The sequence below is a fragment of the Hemiscyllium ocellatum genome, chromosome 39 (genome assembly GCF_020745735.1).
Source record: "Hemiscyllium ocellatum isolate sHemOce1 chromosome 39, sHemOce1.pat.X.cur, whole genome shotgun sequence".
Lineage (NCBI taxonomy): Eukaryota > Metazoa > Chordata > Chondrichthyes > Orectolobiformes > Hemiscylliidae > Hemiscyllium > Hemiscyllium ocellatum.
The window spans coordinates 7,920,947-7,938,016 of NC_083439.1; the positions used below are offsets into that span (position 1 = coordinate 7,920,947).

The 17,070-nt window shown below is 43.1% G+C and overlaps 1 protein-coding gene across 1 annotated transcript; it reads right to left on the bottom strand.

The window, feature by feature from the left end:
* Positions 1–232: 232 nt before the first annotated feature.
* On the bottom strand, positions 233–17,070 carry LOC132834388 (ceroid-lipofuscinosis neuronal protein 6 homolog). Its single transcript, XM_060853254.1, has 7 exons — positions 16,718–17,070; positions 11,987–12,101; positions 10,514–10,612; positions 9,256–9,444; positions 8,099–8,154; positions 4,805–4,927; positions 233–1,668 (listed from the first exon to the last, which is right to left on the bottom strand). The coding sequence occupies exons 1-7, from the start codon at positions 16,765–16,767 to the stop codon at positions 1,398–1,400; spliced, it is 903 nt and encodes a 300-aa protein (XP_060709237.1). The 5' UTR covers positions 16,768–17,070; the 3' UTR covers positions 233–1,397.

Sequence of the window (17,070 nt, forward strand, 5' to 3'; positions counted from 1 at the left end):
TCTGGTCCTGGGAATTCAATTAGAATTGCGGATGAACAGAATTTAACGTTCTGATCGTTTATCTGATTGCCATGGGGCACACTTGGTATTAAATCGCAGGTTTGACATTCTCAAGCAGTTCACATTTTTAGGGGGAAAAAAGCAGCACAAAGTGCAAAAACAAATCCTAGTAACAGAGTAAAGATGTGAATACATAAGATTAGTTTCCAAACAAGCCCAACAATACAGTGAGTGAACACATCAGGTAAATCTTTATTGGGTGTAATTGTGGTAGAGTCAGCTCTCCTGATATTTTTCCTTCATACATTCATTCATAGGATGAAGGTGTTGCTGGCTAGGTCAGCATTTACTGTTCATTCTCAAGCATACAAAGGGCAGCAAAGAGTCACTGTTCTGGGTCTGGAGTCATATGGAGGCCAGACCAGCTCAGGATGGTGGACTTCCCTCCCAAAACCAGATGACACATTGAGTGGGTGACATGATGGTCATTAGACCAGCTTCATTCTAAACTATTGAATTCAAATTCTACCATCTGCCACAGTAGGACTTGAACCCATGCTCCCAGATTATTAGCCTGGAATTGTGGATTGTATGTGACAATGCCACTAAACTGCTACCTCCTCAAATTTACTTTCATCAATATTACTACCTCCATTTTCAGACTATTACACACAGTCAAGGTCTGGCTGTCTGCTCTCCTTTCCACTGACTGCTTTAAACTATAATAGAGTAAACATGCTGTTGTATTGGTAACATCAGCAGGCAGAGACAATGATGGTTGAACAGGTCAGGGACTCTGTCACTAAATATCACCAACAGCAACTTCTGGCGTGAATGCATTAATTTCACAAGAGACCCTCAGTCACAGGATTACACAGCACCAAAAATGACCATTTGACCCTTCCAGCTTGTGCTGGCTCTTTGGAAGAGGTATCCAAGAGTCTGACTGCCTCACTCATGCTCGATGATATCCAGCCTGGAATTGGTCCTATCTCACTTACCATTAGCAGAAATGCAGCAGGGGCTGGGTCTACTCTCTTCTGAGTTGAGAAAGACTGCATTGGAAATTCGAGTGAGCCTGATAAGGGTGGGGGTGAGAGGACGGAGAGGAGTGACCCAGTGGCTTTCCCAGAGCACTTGGGCTAAACTGGAGTTATACAGCACTCAGTGCAAACTAGAAAGCAGCACAAAGCTGCCTCCTGGTGGGGATAGGAGTGCCTTGCATCACTTGGCACAAACTATACTGCCACTATTTGCATCAATGCCTACCTGAAACCGCTGTGAATTGAAGTGTGGAGAGCACAACGGCACCCTAGAGAAACACTCAACTATCAGTTACTTGGGGGGAGTTGGAAAGTTGACTAAAGCATCTTCAGAAGCATGACCCAGAAAAGAAGCTACGGTGTTTTCTTGATGTGCAGTGTATAATACGCCCAGGGCTCCGGAACGTACATGACTCCAGGGTACTTTTTTCGGAGAATTTTATCATTCCACAGGAAGGCAACCCAAGCAGAGATCAGGACCAGGGCAATGCAGAAAGAGTAAAACAAGAATAGGCCATTACTGTCCATCACCAGTCCTTTACGTTTCTTGTGCATGACCGTTGCCATCATAGCAAAGGTGGTAAAGATATAGAGGACGAAGATCTGACCCTCAGTCACCAGATACCTAGAGAAAAAGGGTAAAGGCTAAACTATAACCTTCACTTAAAACCAGTTCCTCTGAGAATCTTACAAAGAACTTTAAATCAATTCCACCCTCCATCACTTAAACCTTCCCATCCTGAAGGTAGTAGATTGTGGTGTGGCTTAAATTCAATTGTGACATTAGGACAAATGGAAAAAAAAACAGTAGAAGATACATTTAGGATTGATACCATGAATTCTTCTTCCTATATAGGTGGTGGGATTGCAGTGAAGGGAGGAGACTATTGTGACTCAGGAGTGATAGCAGTAGACTGACTTAAGCTGGTTCTACATCTGTCCAGGTGACATTTTGAGAGAGTTGGAATACAAGTGCAGAGATATCCTGCTGAGGCTGGTCAGACCACATTTGGTACACCATGCAGAGTTTCGGGCCCCATATCGAAGGAATGATATGCTGGCATTGGAGAGGTCCCAGAGGAGGTTCAAAAGAATGATCCCAGGGATGAAGGGCTTGTCATTTCAGGAGCGGTTGAGAACTCTGGGTCTGTACACAGTAGAGTTTAGAAGGATGAGGGCGAATGCCCCTGAAACTTGCAGAATAATGAGGGGCCTGGATAGAGTGGACGTGAAGGAGATGTTGCCACTAGGTTGTTTTTCAGACTGGAGGCCTGTGACCAGTGGAGTGCCAAAAGGATCAGTGCTGGGTCCACTACTTTTCATCGTTTACATAAACGATTTTGATGTGAGCATAAGAGTATAGTTAGTAAAGTTGCAGATGACACCAAAATTGGATCTGTACTGGACAGCGAAGAAGGTTACCTCAGATTACAACAGGATTGTGATCAGATGGGCCAAAGGGTTGAGGAGTGGCAAATGGCATTTAATTTAGATAAATACGAGGTGCTGCATTTTGGGAAAGCAAATCTTAGCAGGACTTATACACTTAATGGTAAGGTCCTAGGGAGTGTTGCTGAACAAAGACCTTGGAGTGCAGGTTCATGCTCCTTGAAAGTGGAGTCGCAGGTAGATAGGATAGTGAAGGAGGCAATTGGTATGCTTTCCTTTATTAGTCAGAGCATTGAGTACAGGAGTTGGGAGGTCATGTTGCGGCTGTGCAGGACATTGGTTAGGTTACTGTTGGAATATTGCGTGCAATTCTGGTCTCCTTCCTATCGGAAAGATGTTGTGAAATTTGAAAGGGTCTAGAAAAGATTTACAAGGATGTTGCCAGTATTGGAGGATTTGAAGTATAAGGAGAGGTCGAATAGACTGGGGCTGTTTTCCCTAGAGCGCGGAGGCTGAGGGGGTGACATTATAGAGGTTTATAAAATGATGAGGGGCATGGATAGGATAAATAGACAAAGACATTTCCCTGGGGTGGGGGAGTCCAGAAATAGAGGACATAGGTTCAGGGTGAGAAGGGAAATATATAAAAGAGACCTAAGGGGCAAATTTTTCATGCAGAGGATGGTACGTGTATGGAATGAGCTGCCAGAGGAAGTAGTGGAGGCTGGTACAATTGCAACATTTAAAAGGCATTTGGATGAGTATATGAATAGGAAGGGTTTGGAGGGATATGGACCGGGTGCTGGTAGGTGGGACTCGATTGGGGTTGGCATATCTGGTTGGCATGGATGAGTTGGACTGAAGGGTCTGTTTTTGTGCTGTACATCTCTATGGCCCAAGGGCATTGCCTTGCAGTTAGGGATGACCCTTTAGAACTGGGATGAGGAGCAATTTCTACAGCCAGAGGGTGGGGAATTTACAGAACTCATTGCAGCAGAAGTCTGTGGAGGCCCGGGCACTGAGTGTATTTAAGACAGAAATAGATTGGTCCTTGGTTAGTGAGGAGATAAGGGAGAATGCAGGAGAATGGGGTTTAGAAATATACCAACCATGATTGAATGGGGAAGCAGACTCGATGGGCTGAATGGCCTAATTCTGCTCCTCTATCTTATGGTCTTTGGGAATAAATTTCAGCCCTACAAAACGAGTGAAGAAAAGCTCTTGGAATCATTTAAGGGTCAACTGGATGCAGGGACTGGGAGACTGAAAACCCCTCAGGGGAACCAAGATGGACTTAATAGATCTTCTGCAGTCATCTTGTGACACTGTCATTATTCAGTCAATTGACTATGCTGTTGGTCTGAATAGTAAGACTGCAAACCTCAGTTTGACTAAGGGGTTATCACACCTTGCCCATCCTGAAGCAATGTCCTACAGTTACAGTGTAATCAGGGGATCACTAGGTATATTTTTCCTCCACACCTTTATTGCTGGGACATGGTCACCAATGGAAAAGTTGACCTTCATCACCCATTCCCAGATGCCCTGAGAAGGTGGTGTGACCCACCGTTTGGTTGGCACAAGGTTAGAAAGCTGATACAAGCCAATGGCTTGCCAAGCCATTTCCACGAACAATGAAAGCTATGGGAGTAAAGTCATGTATAGGCCAGACTGGGTAGAGCTGATAGATTTGCCTTTAAGTTGAACTGGTTGTGAACAGTTGACACCATTATGGTTTTTTTCTTAAACTGAGGCTACTTTCTTTCTAGAAATAGTTATTTTGTCAAAACAAACTGAACTTGAACTGCAAACGTGAGTTTATGAACTGTCATTCTCTAGACTATGGCTGGAAATTTGAGTGACTTAAGCAGCACCATAACCACCTCATTACTGTACAGGCATCTCTAGAACTGATCATGGTGGTATTTAGGACTACAGTAAATCTGGAATTAAAGTAGTGCTTTTCTAGACAGATGGGTTTCTCCGGTTTCACAGCTAATTAGGTACTTTCATGGTATAGTCACTGTTCTAATGTTGGAAACACAGCAGCCAACATGCACACAGCAAGATCCCAAAGGGGATAATCATCAAATAATGTTTTGAATGAAGTGTAAATATTGTATGATATTCCCTTCTTTGAAACTATGGCGTGGGATATTTTGCATCCACCTGAGCAGGTAGACGAAGCCCTTGGTTTAATGTCACCCCAGACAGTGCAGCACTTTCTCAGGTATGCACTGATGAAGCACTCTTGTTTTTTGTGCTCAAGTCCCAGAGTGGGACTTGCCCCCAGAATATGCCGTTCCCTGAAACTAAAAGACTGAAAGACCAAGTTGTGGTCATTCTTTGTTAAACACTTGCTGGTCTCTTACCAGTAGTACAGGCTACTTGGTCCAAGTAGCAGCCATGCTGACAGGGGCATTCTGCTGTCTCTGCTACAGCGAGTGAAGCAGCCAGTGAAATACAAGCTGAAAATGATGAAGAAGGGAACATACCTGAGGCACAAAAATCAACACAACACAAGAATTAGTCAACCCAGCTTATCCTCATACCCCTGGAACCAAGTAACAGCTTGAACTGCAGTCTCACAAATACGCGCAATAATTAATCAGACATCATGGATTGAGAAGTAGTAAAAGGTTCTTTGCAACACCAGACTGCTTTTCTTTTTCGATAGAATCCCTAAAAACAGGCCCTTTGGCCCAACAAATCCACACTAACCCTCCGAACAGTAACCCACCCAGACCTGTTCCCATACCCTATATTCACCCCTGACTAATGCACCTAACACTATGGGCAATTTAGCATGGCCAATTTACCTAACCTGCGTGTCTTTGGACTGTGGGAGGAAAGTGGAGCACCCGGAGGAAACCCACACAGACGCAGGGAGAGCATGCAAACTCCATACAGACAGTCACCCAAGGCTGGAATCGAACCCAGGTCTCTGGTGACATGAGGCAGCAGTGCTAACCACTAAGGCACTGTGCTGCTTTATGAAGGAGTTAGAAATCACCTGGCAGGGACAATGTTTTCACACAAGTTGGTAGTCATGGCAGGATCTTTAAACATGGGGATACTGCATATTTTTGCTGCTCTAATCCAATTTTCATTTAGTATGCACAAAAAACACTGTCAATCATGCGCTCTCAAATGAGAATTTATTTGTATAACAATGCACACAAACTGTGTACATGTGTATATATATTTTTAAAATACATATATACACACACACAATTTGATTAATTGTTGCCACATGCACCCAAGTACAGTGAAAAGTTTTGTTTTGTGTGCAGTACATGCAGATCATAGCAAACAAAGATCATGGGGTGATTGAACAGAGTGAGACATATAAAGTTACGTTACAAAGATGGTGCTCAAAAAGCAAGATCAACATCTCTCTCTCACACAGACACAGACACAGACACACACAACTTTCCTACAATTAAGGATAAATACTGGACGATTTTATTTTCTCCTCTTTGAGATCAATGGGATCAACTCATTTAACACAGACTAGAGTCAAAGGTGGGTCCTTCCCTGAACACCTAATAGGAATGCTGCAGTTTCCCAGACACCCCCTCATGAGCATCTGAACTCCAGCAGTGACTAATAACAAAATAACCATGTTGCAGCATACAGAGGAGCAAAGGGGGTTATTAAAGCTAAGTTACAGGTAAAACAAGAAAAGTGTTTGCCCTTTACTTTCAGAGAAGAGCTTCACTCAATTATTTTTTTTTAAGGAAAGAAAAGGACTCTGTGCTTCCAAGAAAAACACTTAAATTACTGACTCCACTTCAAATAAAACAATGAAATCCAGGTAAATAACAGATTACACACCTACAAGAGAAACAGTAACTTTGTCAATGACCCAGCCCATCTGTGTTTCATTGACACCATAGCCAGGGCACTGCCTATCAGTTGTGCCTGAACTTTGTATTCAAGCAGAAAAAAGGTAATATGTTGCATGCAATCATATTTCTCTAGGTTGATATATGTTCATCTCAGTGCGCACCACAATTTTATCCATATTACAAGATGTGCCGTTTTGCTGTTGTGAAACTAGATCTCAGAGGAAGAAAGGAATAATGATGGGGGGGGGGGGGAGAGGGTGGGAGACAGTCCGAGAGCAAGAATGAGCTTAGTGGAGGGTGAAGAAGGCTGAGTGCCAGCTCATAAGCTTAAATGAAATGCTTCACTTGATAGTTAATCCCAAGTTTCATACAATGTCATCAAAAGTTAATGAATCTGTATAGATTTGCTCTATTCAACTTCCTGCAGCGATACTGCATTGAAATGAGATCAGGTATTTTAACAATATCTCGCTTCCAATGAAACAGTTAGAACTAGTGTTACAGCACTTCAGAGACTGCACTGCGGAGAATGTAGAATTGGAGGATAAACTCAATATGGAGCACACAGTCTCTTGCTCAACTGGCATGGATTGTTATTACCCCTCAGTTTTACCCACCCCCAGCTTTTCTCTGGTTACGAGCAGCTGACTAGTGGAGTCCTGAAGGAGTTGATTCAAAGATGAACCAAATGACCCAGTTACCATCCTTCGTGTAAAAACTGAAAGAGCTGTGGATGCTGTAACTCAAACTAAAACAAATGTTGCTGGAAAAGCTCAGCAGGCCTGGCACCATCTGTGGAGAGAAATCAGAGTTAATGTTTCGGGTCCAGTGACCCTTCCTCAGAACTGATGGGAAAATGTCAACTTATACAAAGAAGGTGGAATGGGGGTTTATAAGGAATAACCGATAGGTGGGAATAGAGAGAGAACAGTTGGACAGACAAAGGAGTCAATAATAATCTGGTTGGGAGGATGAATAGCTGTTAATGGAGACTGTTAGGGGCTAACAATAGGTAGTGTGTAATGGCAAACACCATGCCTTGTTATCACATAAGGTGTAGTGCTGGAAAAGCACAGCAGGTCAGGCAGCATCCGAGGAGCAGGAGAGTCGACGTTTCAGACGTAACTCCTTGATGAAGGGCTTATGCCTGAAATGCCAGCTCTCCTGCTCCCTGGCTGGTGTCTGACCTGCTGTGCTTTTCCAGTGCCACATTTTTTGACTCTGTAGAACTCACTTTCTCCTTGTTATCACAGTCTGCCTTTACACATTAGCCACTAACTGTTGCCATTAATGTTATTCACCCTCCCAACCAGAATGCTACCAACTTCTTTGTCTGTTCAACTCCTTTTTTTCTCTCTATGTCCACCTATCGTTTACTCCTTACCCCCCACCCCACCCGCACTCCCCATCTTCTTCATATAAACCAACATTTTCCTAGCTACCATCAGTCTGAGGAACAATCACCAGACCAGAAACATTAACTCTGATTTCTCTTCACAGATGCAGCCAGACTTGCTGAGCTTTTCCAGCAACATCTGTTTTTGTACATCCTTCATGTATAGGACTGAGGCACTGAGTGATCAGAGAGAGCAACTTCATTCTCGAGTAGGTCCAAATGCCATTGGTGGAGGAAATCCACTCACTACCCATTCTCTAACCCAGGAGGGACCTGTCAACAGCTGGAAACACTGACTGAGCATCTGCTCAGAGAAAACACCACAATAGGATGTACATTCAGCCACTGAGCCATCATGGCTGACCTTGGCTGCCTCCTGTACACTGATGGAGAAAAAGAATATCTTTCAATTTACTTACCACATCAAGTGGCCTAAGGATTCATCATAGTAATACAGCAGCTCAAACGAGTCAATCTGTGGATTTAAACAAAAGAAACAATAACTTTACCAATGACCCAGCCCATCTGTGTTTCTTTGGCATCATAGCCAGGCCAATGCCTAGCAGTTGTGTATGAATCTTGTACTCAAGCTGACTGCTGACCGAGAATGCACCTAGCCTTCAACATCACATCTCTCTGTTCCAGAGCAGCCTGGTACAGTGCATTGTGAAGATCCCTCTTCCCTGACCTTGTACCCATCTCAGGAGATCAACTCCATTGATGCACCACTCTTCATGTCCTTCACAAAATACTCCGAGACATTCCTGAGTGAGATTACTGACCTAGATTAATGCAATTGTGCACTCAGGACACTCAACAGAACTGGACTGAGACTGAACTCATTTTTTATTATTCTGATTAGTCTAAGAAGGGTTAACTCTGTTCCTTTCACCACAGATTCTACCTGATATTTTTAGCATTCTTTTTTTCCCTACTGGGGCCTTAGAGCCATGACTAGAAGCTACTTCCAGTTCAACAACAATGACATGCATTCATGTAGCACCTTTAAAGAAGTAAACTATCCAAAGATCCTTCACAAAGCGATACCAAGCAAAGTCAGAGTGCCATGTGGAGAACTATTCAGACAGGTGATTAAAAGCTTGATCAAAGTGATAGATTTTTAAAAAGGTGCACCTCAAAAAGGAGGAGGGAACTGGATATGTTTAGGAAGGGCTTGCTGAATCTAATGAAGACAGGATATGATGGAGGTAAGCCTCCTCGATGTGACCTCAGTACTCACATCTTAGTGTTTCTGCTAAGAGGTTGGACCTTGGACTACTCAGAGCATGCTGCTCTGTAGCCTCGTCATTATTCAGCGTAACAATAAAACAGTTTAACAATTACTAAGAAGTCTGGTTTGAGCTGGTAACAAGTCCTGAAGAACGAACACATGATCAAACACCTCAAACCCTGAATGTTGAAGCACACCTGTCAATGATGGAGCAATGAAAATCAGGGACATGAAAGTGATAAAAAGACAAGGTCAAACTCACTGCATATCCCCATACCCTTGACCAAGCTGAACTTGCATGGGTTTCAATAGAGCGAAAGCATTTTTCAACGTGATGGTCCTTACCAACGTTTCTGGCTTCAAGTCCTTCATAATTGGGTTTTCACGCACAGACAAGTGGAGTTGGTAGCCACTTAAAATCAGACGATGATTCACTGAATCGCCGACCAGGTGAATGCTTGCTCCCATAACAAATGTTATTATACAGATGTACACGGCTGAGATAGGGAGTGTCTTGGGAGAACGTTCAATAAGCTGCAAAGATATTCAAGATTGAGTGAACATTAAAATGTTCGGGAAATAAGTCCTTGAGAGCTCAATGAATTTTGATCACCAGTTCTGGTCTTCAACATGCCTATTTCTCCTATTCTCTCCTCTTTCTGTAAGGGGCTACAGTTCCAGGCAGGAGGCCTTGTGGGACCTGGGGTTGGGTCCCTACCTCAGTGCCAGGAGCTCTGGGATTGATCCTATTCCAGTACTAGTTAGCAATGGAATGCACTTTCAGGATACAGCCAACCAGGTTGAGGAGCAGGCTGTAAATCCCTCCCATAGGCCCGATGGCAAGTTGTTAAGAGCAGGAGAGTTTCCTAATCAGCCATCTTGCAGAAGGCAATGGCAAACCACTGCAGTAATTTGTGTACAAACCAGTCCACAGGAAGTCCATGACCTGCTACTGAGAAATTAGGACCGGATAAAAGGCAGACTGTTTGATTCAGAATGGTTGCAGGCTGCACGTGTCAGCCTGAATTCTGGGCATCAGCAAGCTATTCAACTATGTATGGCAACACAGGGAAGTCTGTTACTGGCCTCACCCTCCTATGAGCTTTAAATTCATTGGGAGGCAGTCAGCACACGGCTGTGTGGTCTCCCTCGGAACAGACCAATTGGCAAAATCGATACAGCCAGGGTTTGGGCCTGAACGGTTATCCCCGAAATGTTAACCTCTCCATCTCCTGATGCTTCCAGGCTTGCTGGGTTCTTCCAGCCTTCTGCTTGTCTACACAGGGTTTGGTCACATGGCAAACACTACCTTTCTATTGTGCTAAGTTTTTAGCAGGCTTGCTGGTCCTTCTCCACCAACACAAGGATCTCAAATTTTCGAGGGAAAGCCACCCATTAACAGTCACAGCAACTCCAGGGTCAACTCTTGATGCAAAATCTAACACAGCAAAGATCAGGAATCAAAGTTGGAAGTTTTGAGTTCCTCTGGGCTCAGCTCTACGCTCCGTTCTGTACTTGGCCATGAGGCCACAGAGATGGATTCACTGGGGACACTAAGAGATGCAATTGCAATCTCTGTGACTGACAAAAGCAAAGGCCTTACCTTGAGGAGGAGGAAAGGTGTGATGATGTTGTAGGCCATGTGAAAATAATCACCGACACTTGGTTTACTCAATGGAAACCACTCGACTGGAAGAACAATCTACAGATGAGCACACAGTAGACCTGATCAGTTTCAATTGGGTAAAATGGCACAGATAGTATAAATGGAGACACCTCCTACCCTTCAACACAATCCCATCCCCCTGACTCTCCTCCCCTGTTGATGGACTCTCGAGTACAACTTGTCACAAAAGACACTTCTCCAGTGTAAAACTAGACAGTGTTCATTTAACATGGAGCCACTGTTACAACACAGGGTAAACCTTCCTGCTTATCTTCAAACAGCAACACAGAAAAGATTTATCCCATGCAGTAATTTGTGAAATTTCAAGTGGCCAAGAACTATTTAAAATAAAAATTAACAAATTTATTTCTTAAAGTATAACAGAGAATAATTAACTAACAACTATTTACATCTCCTTCCTCTAACCTATCTTTTTCCTTTTCCTCTACAATATCGGTCCAATAAAAATCCTGATTAAGATTTACAAAACAAAACTTATCTCAAAACTAGGCAGTTTTCGGTTCTTCATTGTATTGCTGTCTTCTTTTCTTCTTCTTGGGGATTTTGCTTCACAGGTTGAAGAAAGCTATTTTTCAGGTGGTTTTTACATGCTGGTGGCTTGGCAGTTCTCCTCCCAATTGTTCAATTTTTCATGAACTTATATACCCAAAGTATCGCATTGAGTAATTGGCTTGATTGGAGTTTGGTCTTTTTTGGGGGGGGGTATAATATAAACTGATTGGGTGAATTCAAATTTGTTTTTGTCGCATAGCTCACTCAGCAAGTGCTATCTGTTCTGAACCAAATGTTATGTTGTCGATTCTCCAACACTCAGTGTGCTTGCCAAGTCCTTCACTCTCTTAAAGGTACAGTATACTTCTACACCTTCATAACATCATTATAGAAAATACACCCAGTGTTGACAGAGTGCACACTTTCCTGAAGGACAAGGTACAACCTTCAGCATTGAAACAGACCATTCAGCCCACATGCCTCATGCTAGTGTCTGCTCGACACAAACCCCTTATTCTTACTCATTAGCATTTCTATCTACCTCTTTGGCCTCATGATTTTCCAGTTCCCTCTTCACACTCTTTAGTTCTATGACTCTTGGTACACATTCTGACTGCTGTCTGGACAGTTCTCCCGAATTCCCTTTTAATTTTATCAGCGACTGTTTAATGTTGACGGTCTCCAGCTCTGGTCTCCCCAACAAGTGGAAACATCATCTCTCCATCTATTGTGAACCAAACCATTTCATAATAGTAAGGCCTCTATCAAGGCACCTCTCAGCCTTCTCTTATCTAGAGGAAACAGCATCAGCCTTGGGTTTCTGGGTAGTGACTGGGCACATTTTCCAAGTCTCGTGATTACATTCAGTTTAATATAATTCGTTAACTTAGGACTCACCATCGCAATTGGACGGCCAAAATCCAGGATCCAGTTTTGCACTGTGAAATAAAACCAAAGATCCAGGTGGAACTGAGGCTTTTTGTCCAGGACCTCAGACTCATTTCCTACATTCCTACAAAATAACAATGACAAAGCAGTTTATTCTTAACCTCTTAAATAAAACTGTTTCCTGCTGCTCTTCTGAAATATCATTGAGACACATTCCACCCTTGGCTCTGACCAATTGTGCTTATCTCCAGCAATATCTCACTTACAAGACATGGTGTGATATATGTTGGGAGGAGGAATCAGAGGATAAAGAGATGTAAAACATGAAAAGCAGTTGTGGGGTGTGTTGTGTCTGACTCCTCCAGCCTGTGCTGTGTTAACAATTTCAGATGGGGTGTCAGAGTCTTATCTTCGGGATGAGAGATAAACTGAAGAGAGCTGTGGGACAAAGGGGGTATTTAGGGGAAACCTCATTACACTAGGACTTGTAAGAGTGTAAGTTAACAGTGGTGGAAGCAACATCTGCAACTGCTTTCAAAAGGAAAGTTGATATAGGCTTTGAAATTAAACTATCTGGACAAGAGGCCTCAGGAATTAACTTAAACAATCGCGACCTCGGGATGCATGCTATGGTACGTTCCAGGGATGCGGAGTTTGCTAATCTTTAGATATCAGAAACAAATGATGGATCTGTTCTGTAATTTTCAAAAGTGTCCAATGCCCATTTGTATCATGAATAATACACATGAATCCTCTAATCTCACTGAGGTTTGTTAATTTTTCAACTCAAGTACTGTGACCAAGCAGAGCTCAAAGCACTTAGTTGAGACACTCTCTCAGTTGCCGGTATTTACAGAAATCACTCGACTACTGGTCCACACAGATCAGAAGCTTTGCAGTTCCAAGTCACATTCATAAACGGAAAATGCTGCAGATGCTGGAAATCTGAAATAAAAACAAAGCTCTGGAAAATCTCCACAGGTCTGGCAAGGTCTGCAGAGAAAGAAAGTCATCGTTTCAAATCTAAAATGACTTTGCAAAAAGATGCTGCAAGGCCAGTGGAGCTTTTCCCAACCTCTTTATCACATTAGGCTAGCTAATCTCAGCCAGGACAGTAACATTAGGAACCAGACCCCAGCTGGAAGTGGAGGTGGATGTGGGCATACAGGTTGGGCTGAGATCAATTGCAGAATTTGCCAAAGTTGACTGCAGAGCTGAAGGGGATAGGTCAATTCTCCACTCACACTGCTGTGAGTCAGCATTGTTTCCACTGCAACCGGTTTAATTTTAAAGTTTCAGGTGGTATCTCCATGTGGTCCCCAGCTCAATCTTTATCCCTCATCATTCCCCATCCTACCGAGTTGAGCAAATTTTGAAATCAACACACCCATGTTTCAAGGCAGCCAAACTCTAGCCGTATCACTGTTTATATAAAGACTGACCATGTAGACAAAGAGTTCCAAGGGCCTGTAGGACTGCCATTTCACAGTGCAACCTTCAAGATAAGAAGGAAACAACTCCAGGTAATAAGTGCAGTGGATCTTTGTCACATATTTCCACTTTCGGTAACAATTCTGGAGTAAGAATCTGTCTGCTCTATCTTTATAGTCACATGACAATCTCATCATCACTGCTTACATCACAAAGGTTAAATCATTATCATTCCTGTCATGTTCATTGTCCACAAACATTCACTGAAAGTAAGTCACATTTAAGAGTTTTAAAACCTATTAATAAGTAGTATGCAAGTTATAAATAAGTAGTGAGCTTTAGCCATTTGAGAAAGACTGGATATTCTTTTCTGGCATTGGTTTCCACATTATTTCATTCCCCAGTGGCTTAAGAGAATAGACTCCTTGCAATTGGCTCTTTATTTAGTTCTGAATTAGCTAAGCTCTGTAGGGACAACCGGAGCATTCTTCACGAATTGTTACAATGACAAATGACTCTAACAAGCTAAAATGAACAGGACTGAGTACAAACAAAACATCATTGAACTTCATTCTCCTTTTCAAAAAGTCAAAACAATAAAAATGCTTTTCCCATGCTACCTTTCAAATTGCAATTGATTCTTGCTCACCTTATTCGGCAACATTACTATAAACTGTCAAATAGTTACATTCCCCGAGCACCCTCAGACTGCTGAGCTAAGCCCAAACAGCCGATGTGAATCATCAATGAGAGATTCCTGGCCCCAGAACTGTCCAAAGGGACCAAGAACAACTGGCCAAGTTTCACCCCCAAAGTGTAGCAGTTAATCAAGCCCAATTCCCCTCTTCCAGGGGAATATAAAAGCTGTCAGGATGTAAATCATACAAAATGTTAACACTTTGCTTAGTCAGTGGTCAAGCTAGGAGAATTCTTGATGTTCGGGTCACTACATTCCCCCAGGTATTAGAAACACTGAAACCTTCAAGCCTGCTTCATTGAAATGGCTAATCGTCCAACTCAGTCCCACTTTCAACCCATTCCCTTTGAGCTCTTTAGTCCCCAAAATTATATGTAACATCATTCAACAGGAAAGGAATATTGCAGAGGTCTGTAAATGCTTCTGATATTATCCACACAAAACATATGTGCTGAGAAACCAGCTGCCATTCACCCATTTTAACCTTGAATGTATTGTTAGCAAGACAGAGGATTCCAAAATTACAATACAGTGCGGAGAGCTTCATTTATGTCATGAGTCAGCTGGATACATTCACCAGCATAATTCTACTAGTAGCTTTCACTCGAGTGGGATTAATGTCCTTAGGGCTATTACACGAGTAGTTATGTGGCTGTTAAACCACTTGAGGATTGATACAGGTGAGTGCCAGTTGGCTAGTTTTCTGCTGGAAAAGCAAACTGAACTATAGTGAGCAAATTTACTCAATGGTAAACGGTCATAACTAATACTTGCAGTAGCAGCCTTAATTAACCTCAGCATAATTGATCTGGCTTAACACAGAGAAGTGAAAGCATCAGAACATTGTCAGGGTAGATGCTGAGAAGATGTTTCCCTTGATGTTGGGGGCAATCTAGAATTAGGGGCATAGTTTCAGAGTATGTCATCTCAGACAGAGGAGGGTCTCAGACGATTATTAATCTTAGGAGTTCACCACCTGAGAACAGTGAAGGCTCAGTCAAAGAACATATTCAAGGCTGAGTTAGACGGATTTTTGATCTACAAAAAGCAGGGGAGTCAGGCAAGAAAGGAGTCAAGAGCACAATCAGATTAGCCATCGTTTTATTGACTGGGGGAAAAAAAAAATCAGGCTTATGGGGGCCAACCAGTCTCTTCCTGCAAATTTTCATGTTTTTGAATCACTGAAAAGACACTTAAGGTATACCAGGTGCTAATTCTCATTCCTTTAACCTCTAGAGATCAACACTTATTTTTCTTCCCTAGTGTATTATTTTATTTATTTAGGATTTCTAGCATCTGTAGTGGCTCCCACACTTGAACAGTTGAGACACAAAATACTTGGACTTCCCCATAAACAACGGTCACAAAGGGCCAGGGAGGGAGTGAACAGAGGTGCAAAGTGGAGAAAGTGGGGACTACAGATGCTGAAGATCAGAGACGAAAAAAGTTTGGTGCAGGAATAGTCCTGATGAAGAGTTCATGCTTGAAACGTCGACTCTCCTGCTCCTGGGATGCTGCCTGACCGGAGATGGCAGAATCGGTCTCAGGTGACATTACCACAGGAGCTGTACAGCATTAACTAAGTACCCTTTACGCAGCCTGCCCAGTTTGGTTTCTCTGAACAGCCATTATCTGTTGCTTTCAAGAAAAAGCCAACTTTATCCCCAACATCACAGGAAAAGTGAAAAACACGAACATTGCCAGCATCATTATTCCTGCTGTTATCCCATTCTTAGCAAATGTGAGAGTTGCATATTGTGATGGTAGTAGAAAAATTGATTTTTAAAAAAGCACAAATAAATGCTGTTTCTGAGCTGAATTGATGTCACTGTCACTGTTTTTGAAAGCAGCCCATACGGAGTTATTTTTCCAAAAATGGGAATTAACATTTGGAGGATTCTAGTGGAGTTTAACTCTGCAACAAAGATTAAACATTGTCATTACCGGCCAGCTTTCTTTGAAATCAGAGAGAGATTTCATGACCCACTTCAGCACAAAAACTAGGCTTACATAAAGTTTCGAGAAGATTTGTAGCTCAGGCTGAGGTTCTGGATGTGGGTTTGGTCAGTGTACATCAAGGGCAGTATTGAGGGAGTGCCGCACTGTCAGAGGGTCAGTGGTGAGGGAATGCTGCAGGGAGAGGGACCACCTTTCAGGAGTAGCAGTAAATATTAAGATCCCCAAGATGAGGTGGAGAAAGGAATTTCCCCCTGTCAGTTATGAAGCAGACCTGGGATGATCTGTCTCGTTCACTGGGCCAATATTTACACCTCAAACAACAAATCCCCCCCTCCCCCAACCACACACAAAACAGATTGCTTGTTGCTATTTTATGGGAGCTTCCTGTGCACTATTTGGCGCTTCTTTCAACAGTGAGGTTACACTCTAGAACTTCCCGGAGTGTAAAACAGTTGGGAACATCCTGGGGTCGCGTCGGTGTCAAGGGAAAACGGGGTTAAAGAGAGAGAGAGAGAGAGAGGGCGAAGTATTGTAGAAAGAAACAAATTCAAACATGTATTTCTCAGAGTTGGGAGGCCTGCAAACAGCCGTGGCCTTTCAAACAAAACAGAACAGCAAAGAGTACAACGTGAGCTGGTATTAAAGGACCAAACCTGGGGACGAAGAGGGGAGTTTGCACAGGAGATTGCTGTCGCTTCCGCATGTTTTTTGGGGGTTGAGTCTCTGTCTGCTCTTTCCCTTTTGTGTCCTCTATTTCCTCTGCAAAAGACGCCCTTCCACCGAGAGGTAGAGTTTTGTCCCGGTCCAGCTTCCAGCTCCCAGCAGATCAAGAAGCCCGGACCCAGTCACTGTAATGTGACCGAGCGGCAGCGCAGCTCCAGCGGGGAGGAGGAGCAGGAGGTCTGGGCACCTCCTGCCTTACATCGTCTACATCCACATTCATTTACTGATTCCCACGGCTCGGGAAGAGGGATGAAGAAAGGCTTTGTAACAGCAGAAACCCGGT

Excerpts from the sequence above, each read along its gene's own strand:
- LOC132834388 (XM_060853254.1), bottom strand. The coding sequence starts at position 16,767 with ATGCGGAAGCGACAGCAATCTCCTGTGCAAACTCCCCTCTTCGTCCCC. Across the intron at positions 9,445-10,513 it reads CACCTTTCCTCCTCCTCAAG|CTTATTGAACGTTCTCCCAA; the intron begins GTAAGGCCTTTG and ends ATATCTTTGCAG. Across the intron at positions 1,669-4,804 it reads CCAAGTAGCCTGTACTACTG|GTATCTGGTGACTGAGGGTC; the intron begins GTAAGAGACCAG and ends CTTTTTCTCTAG.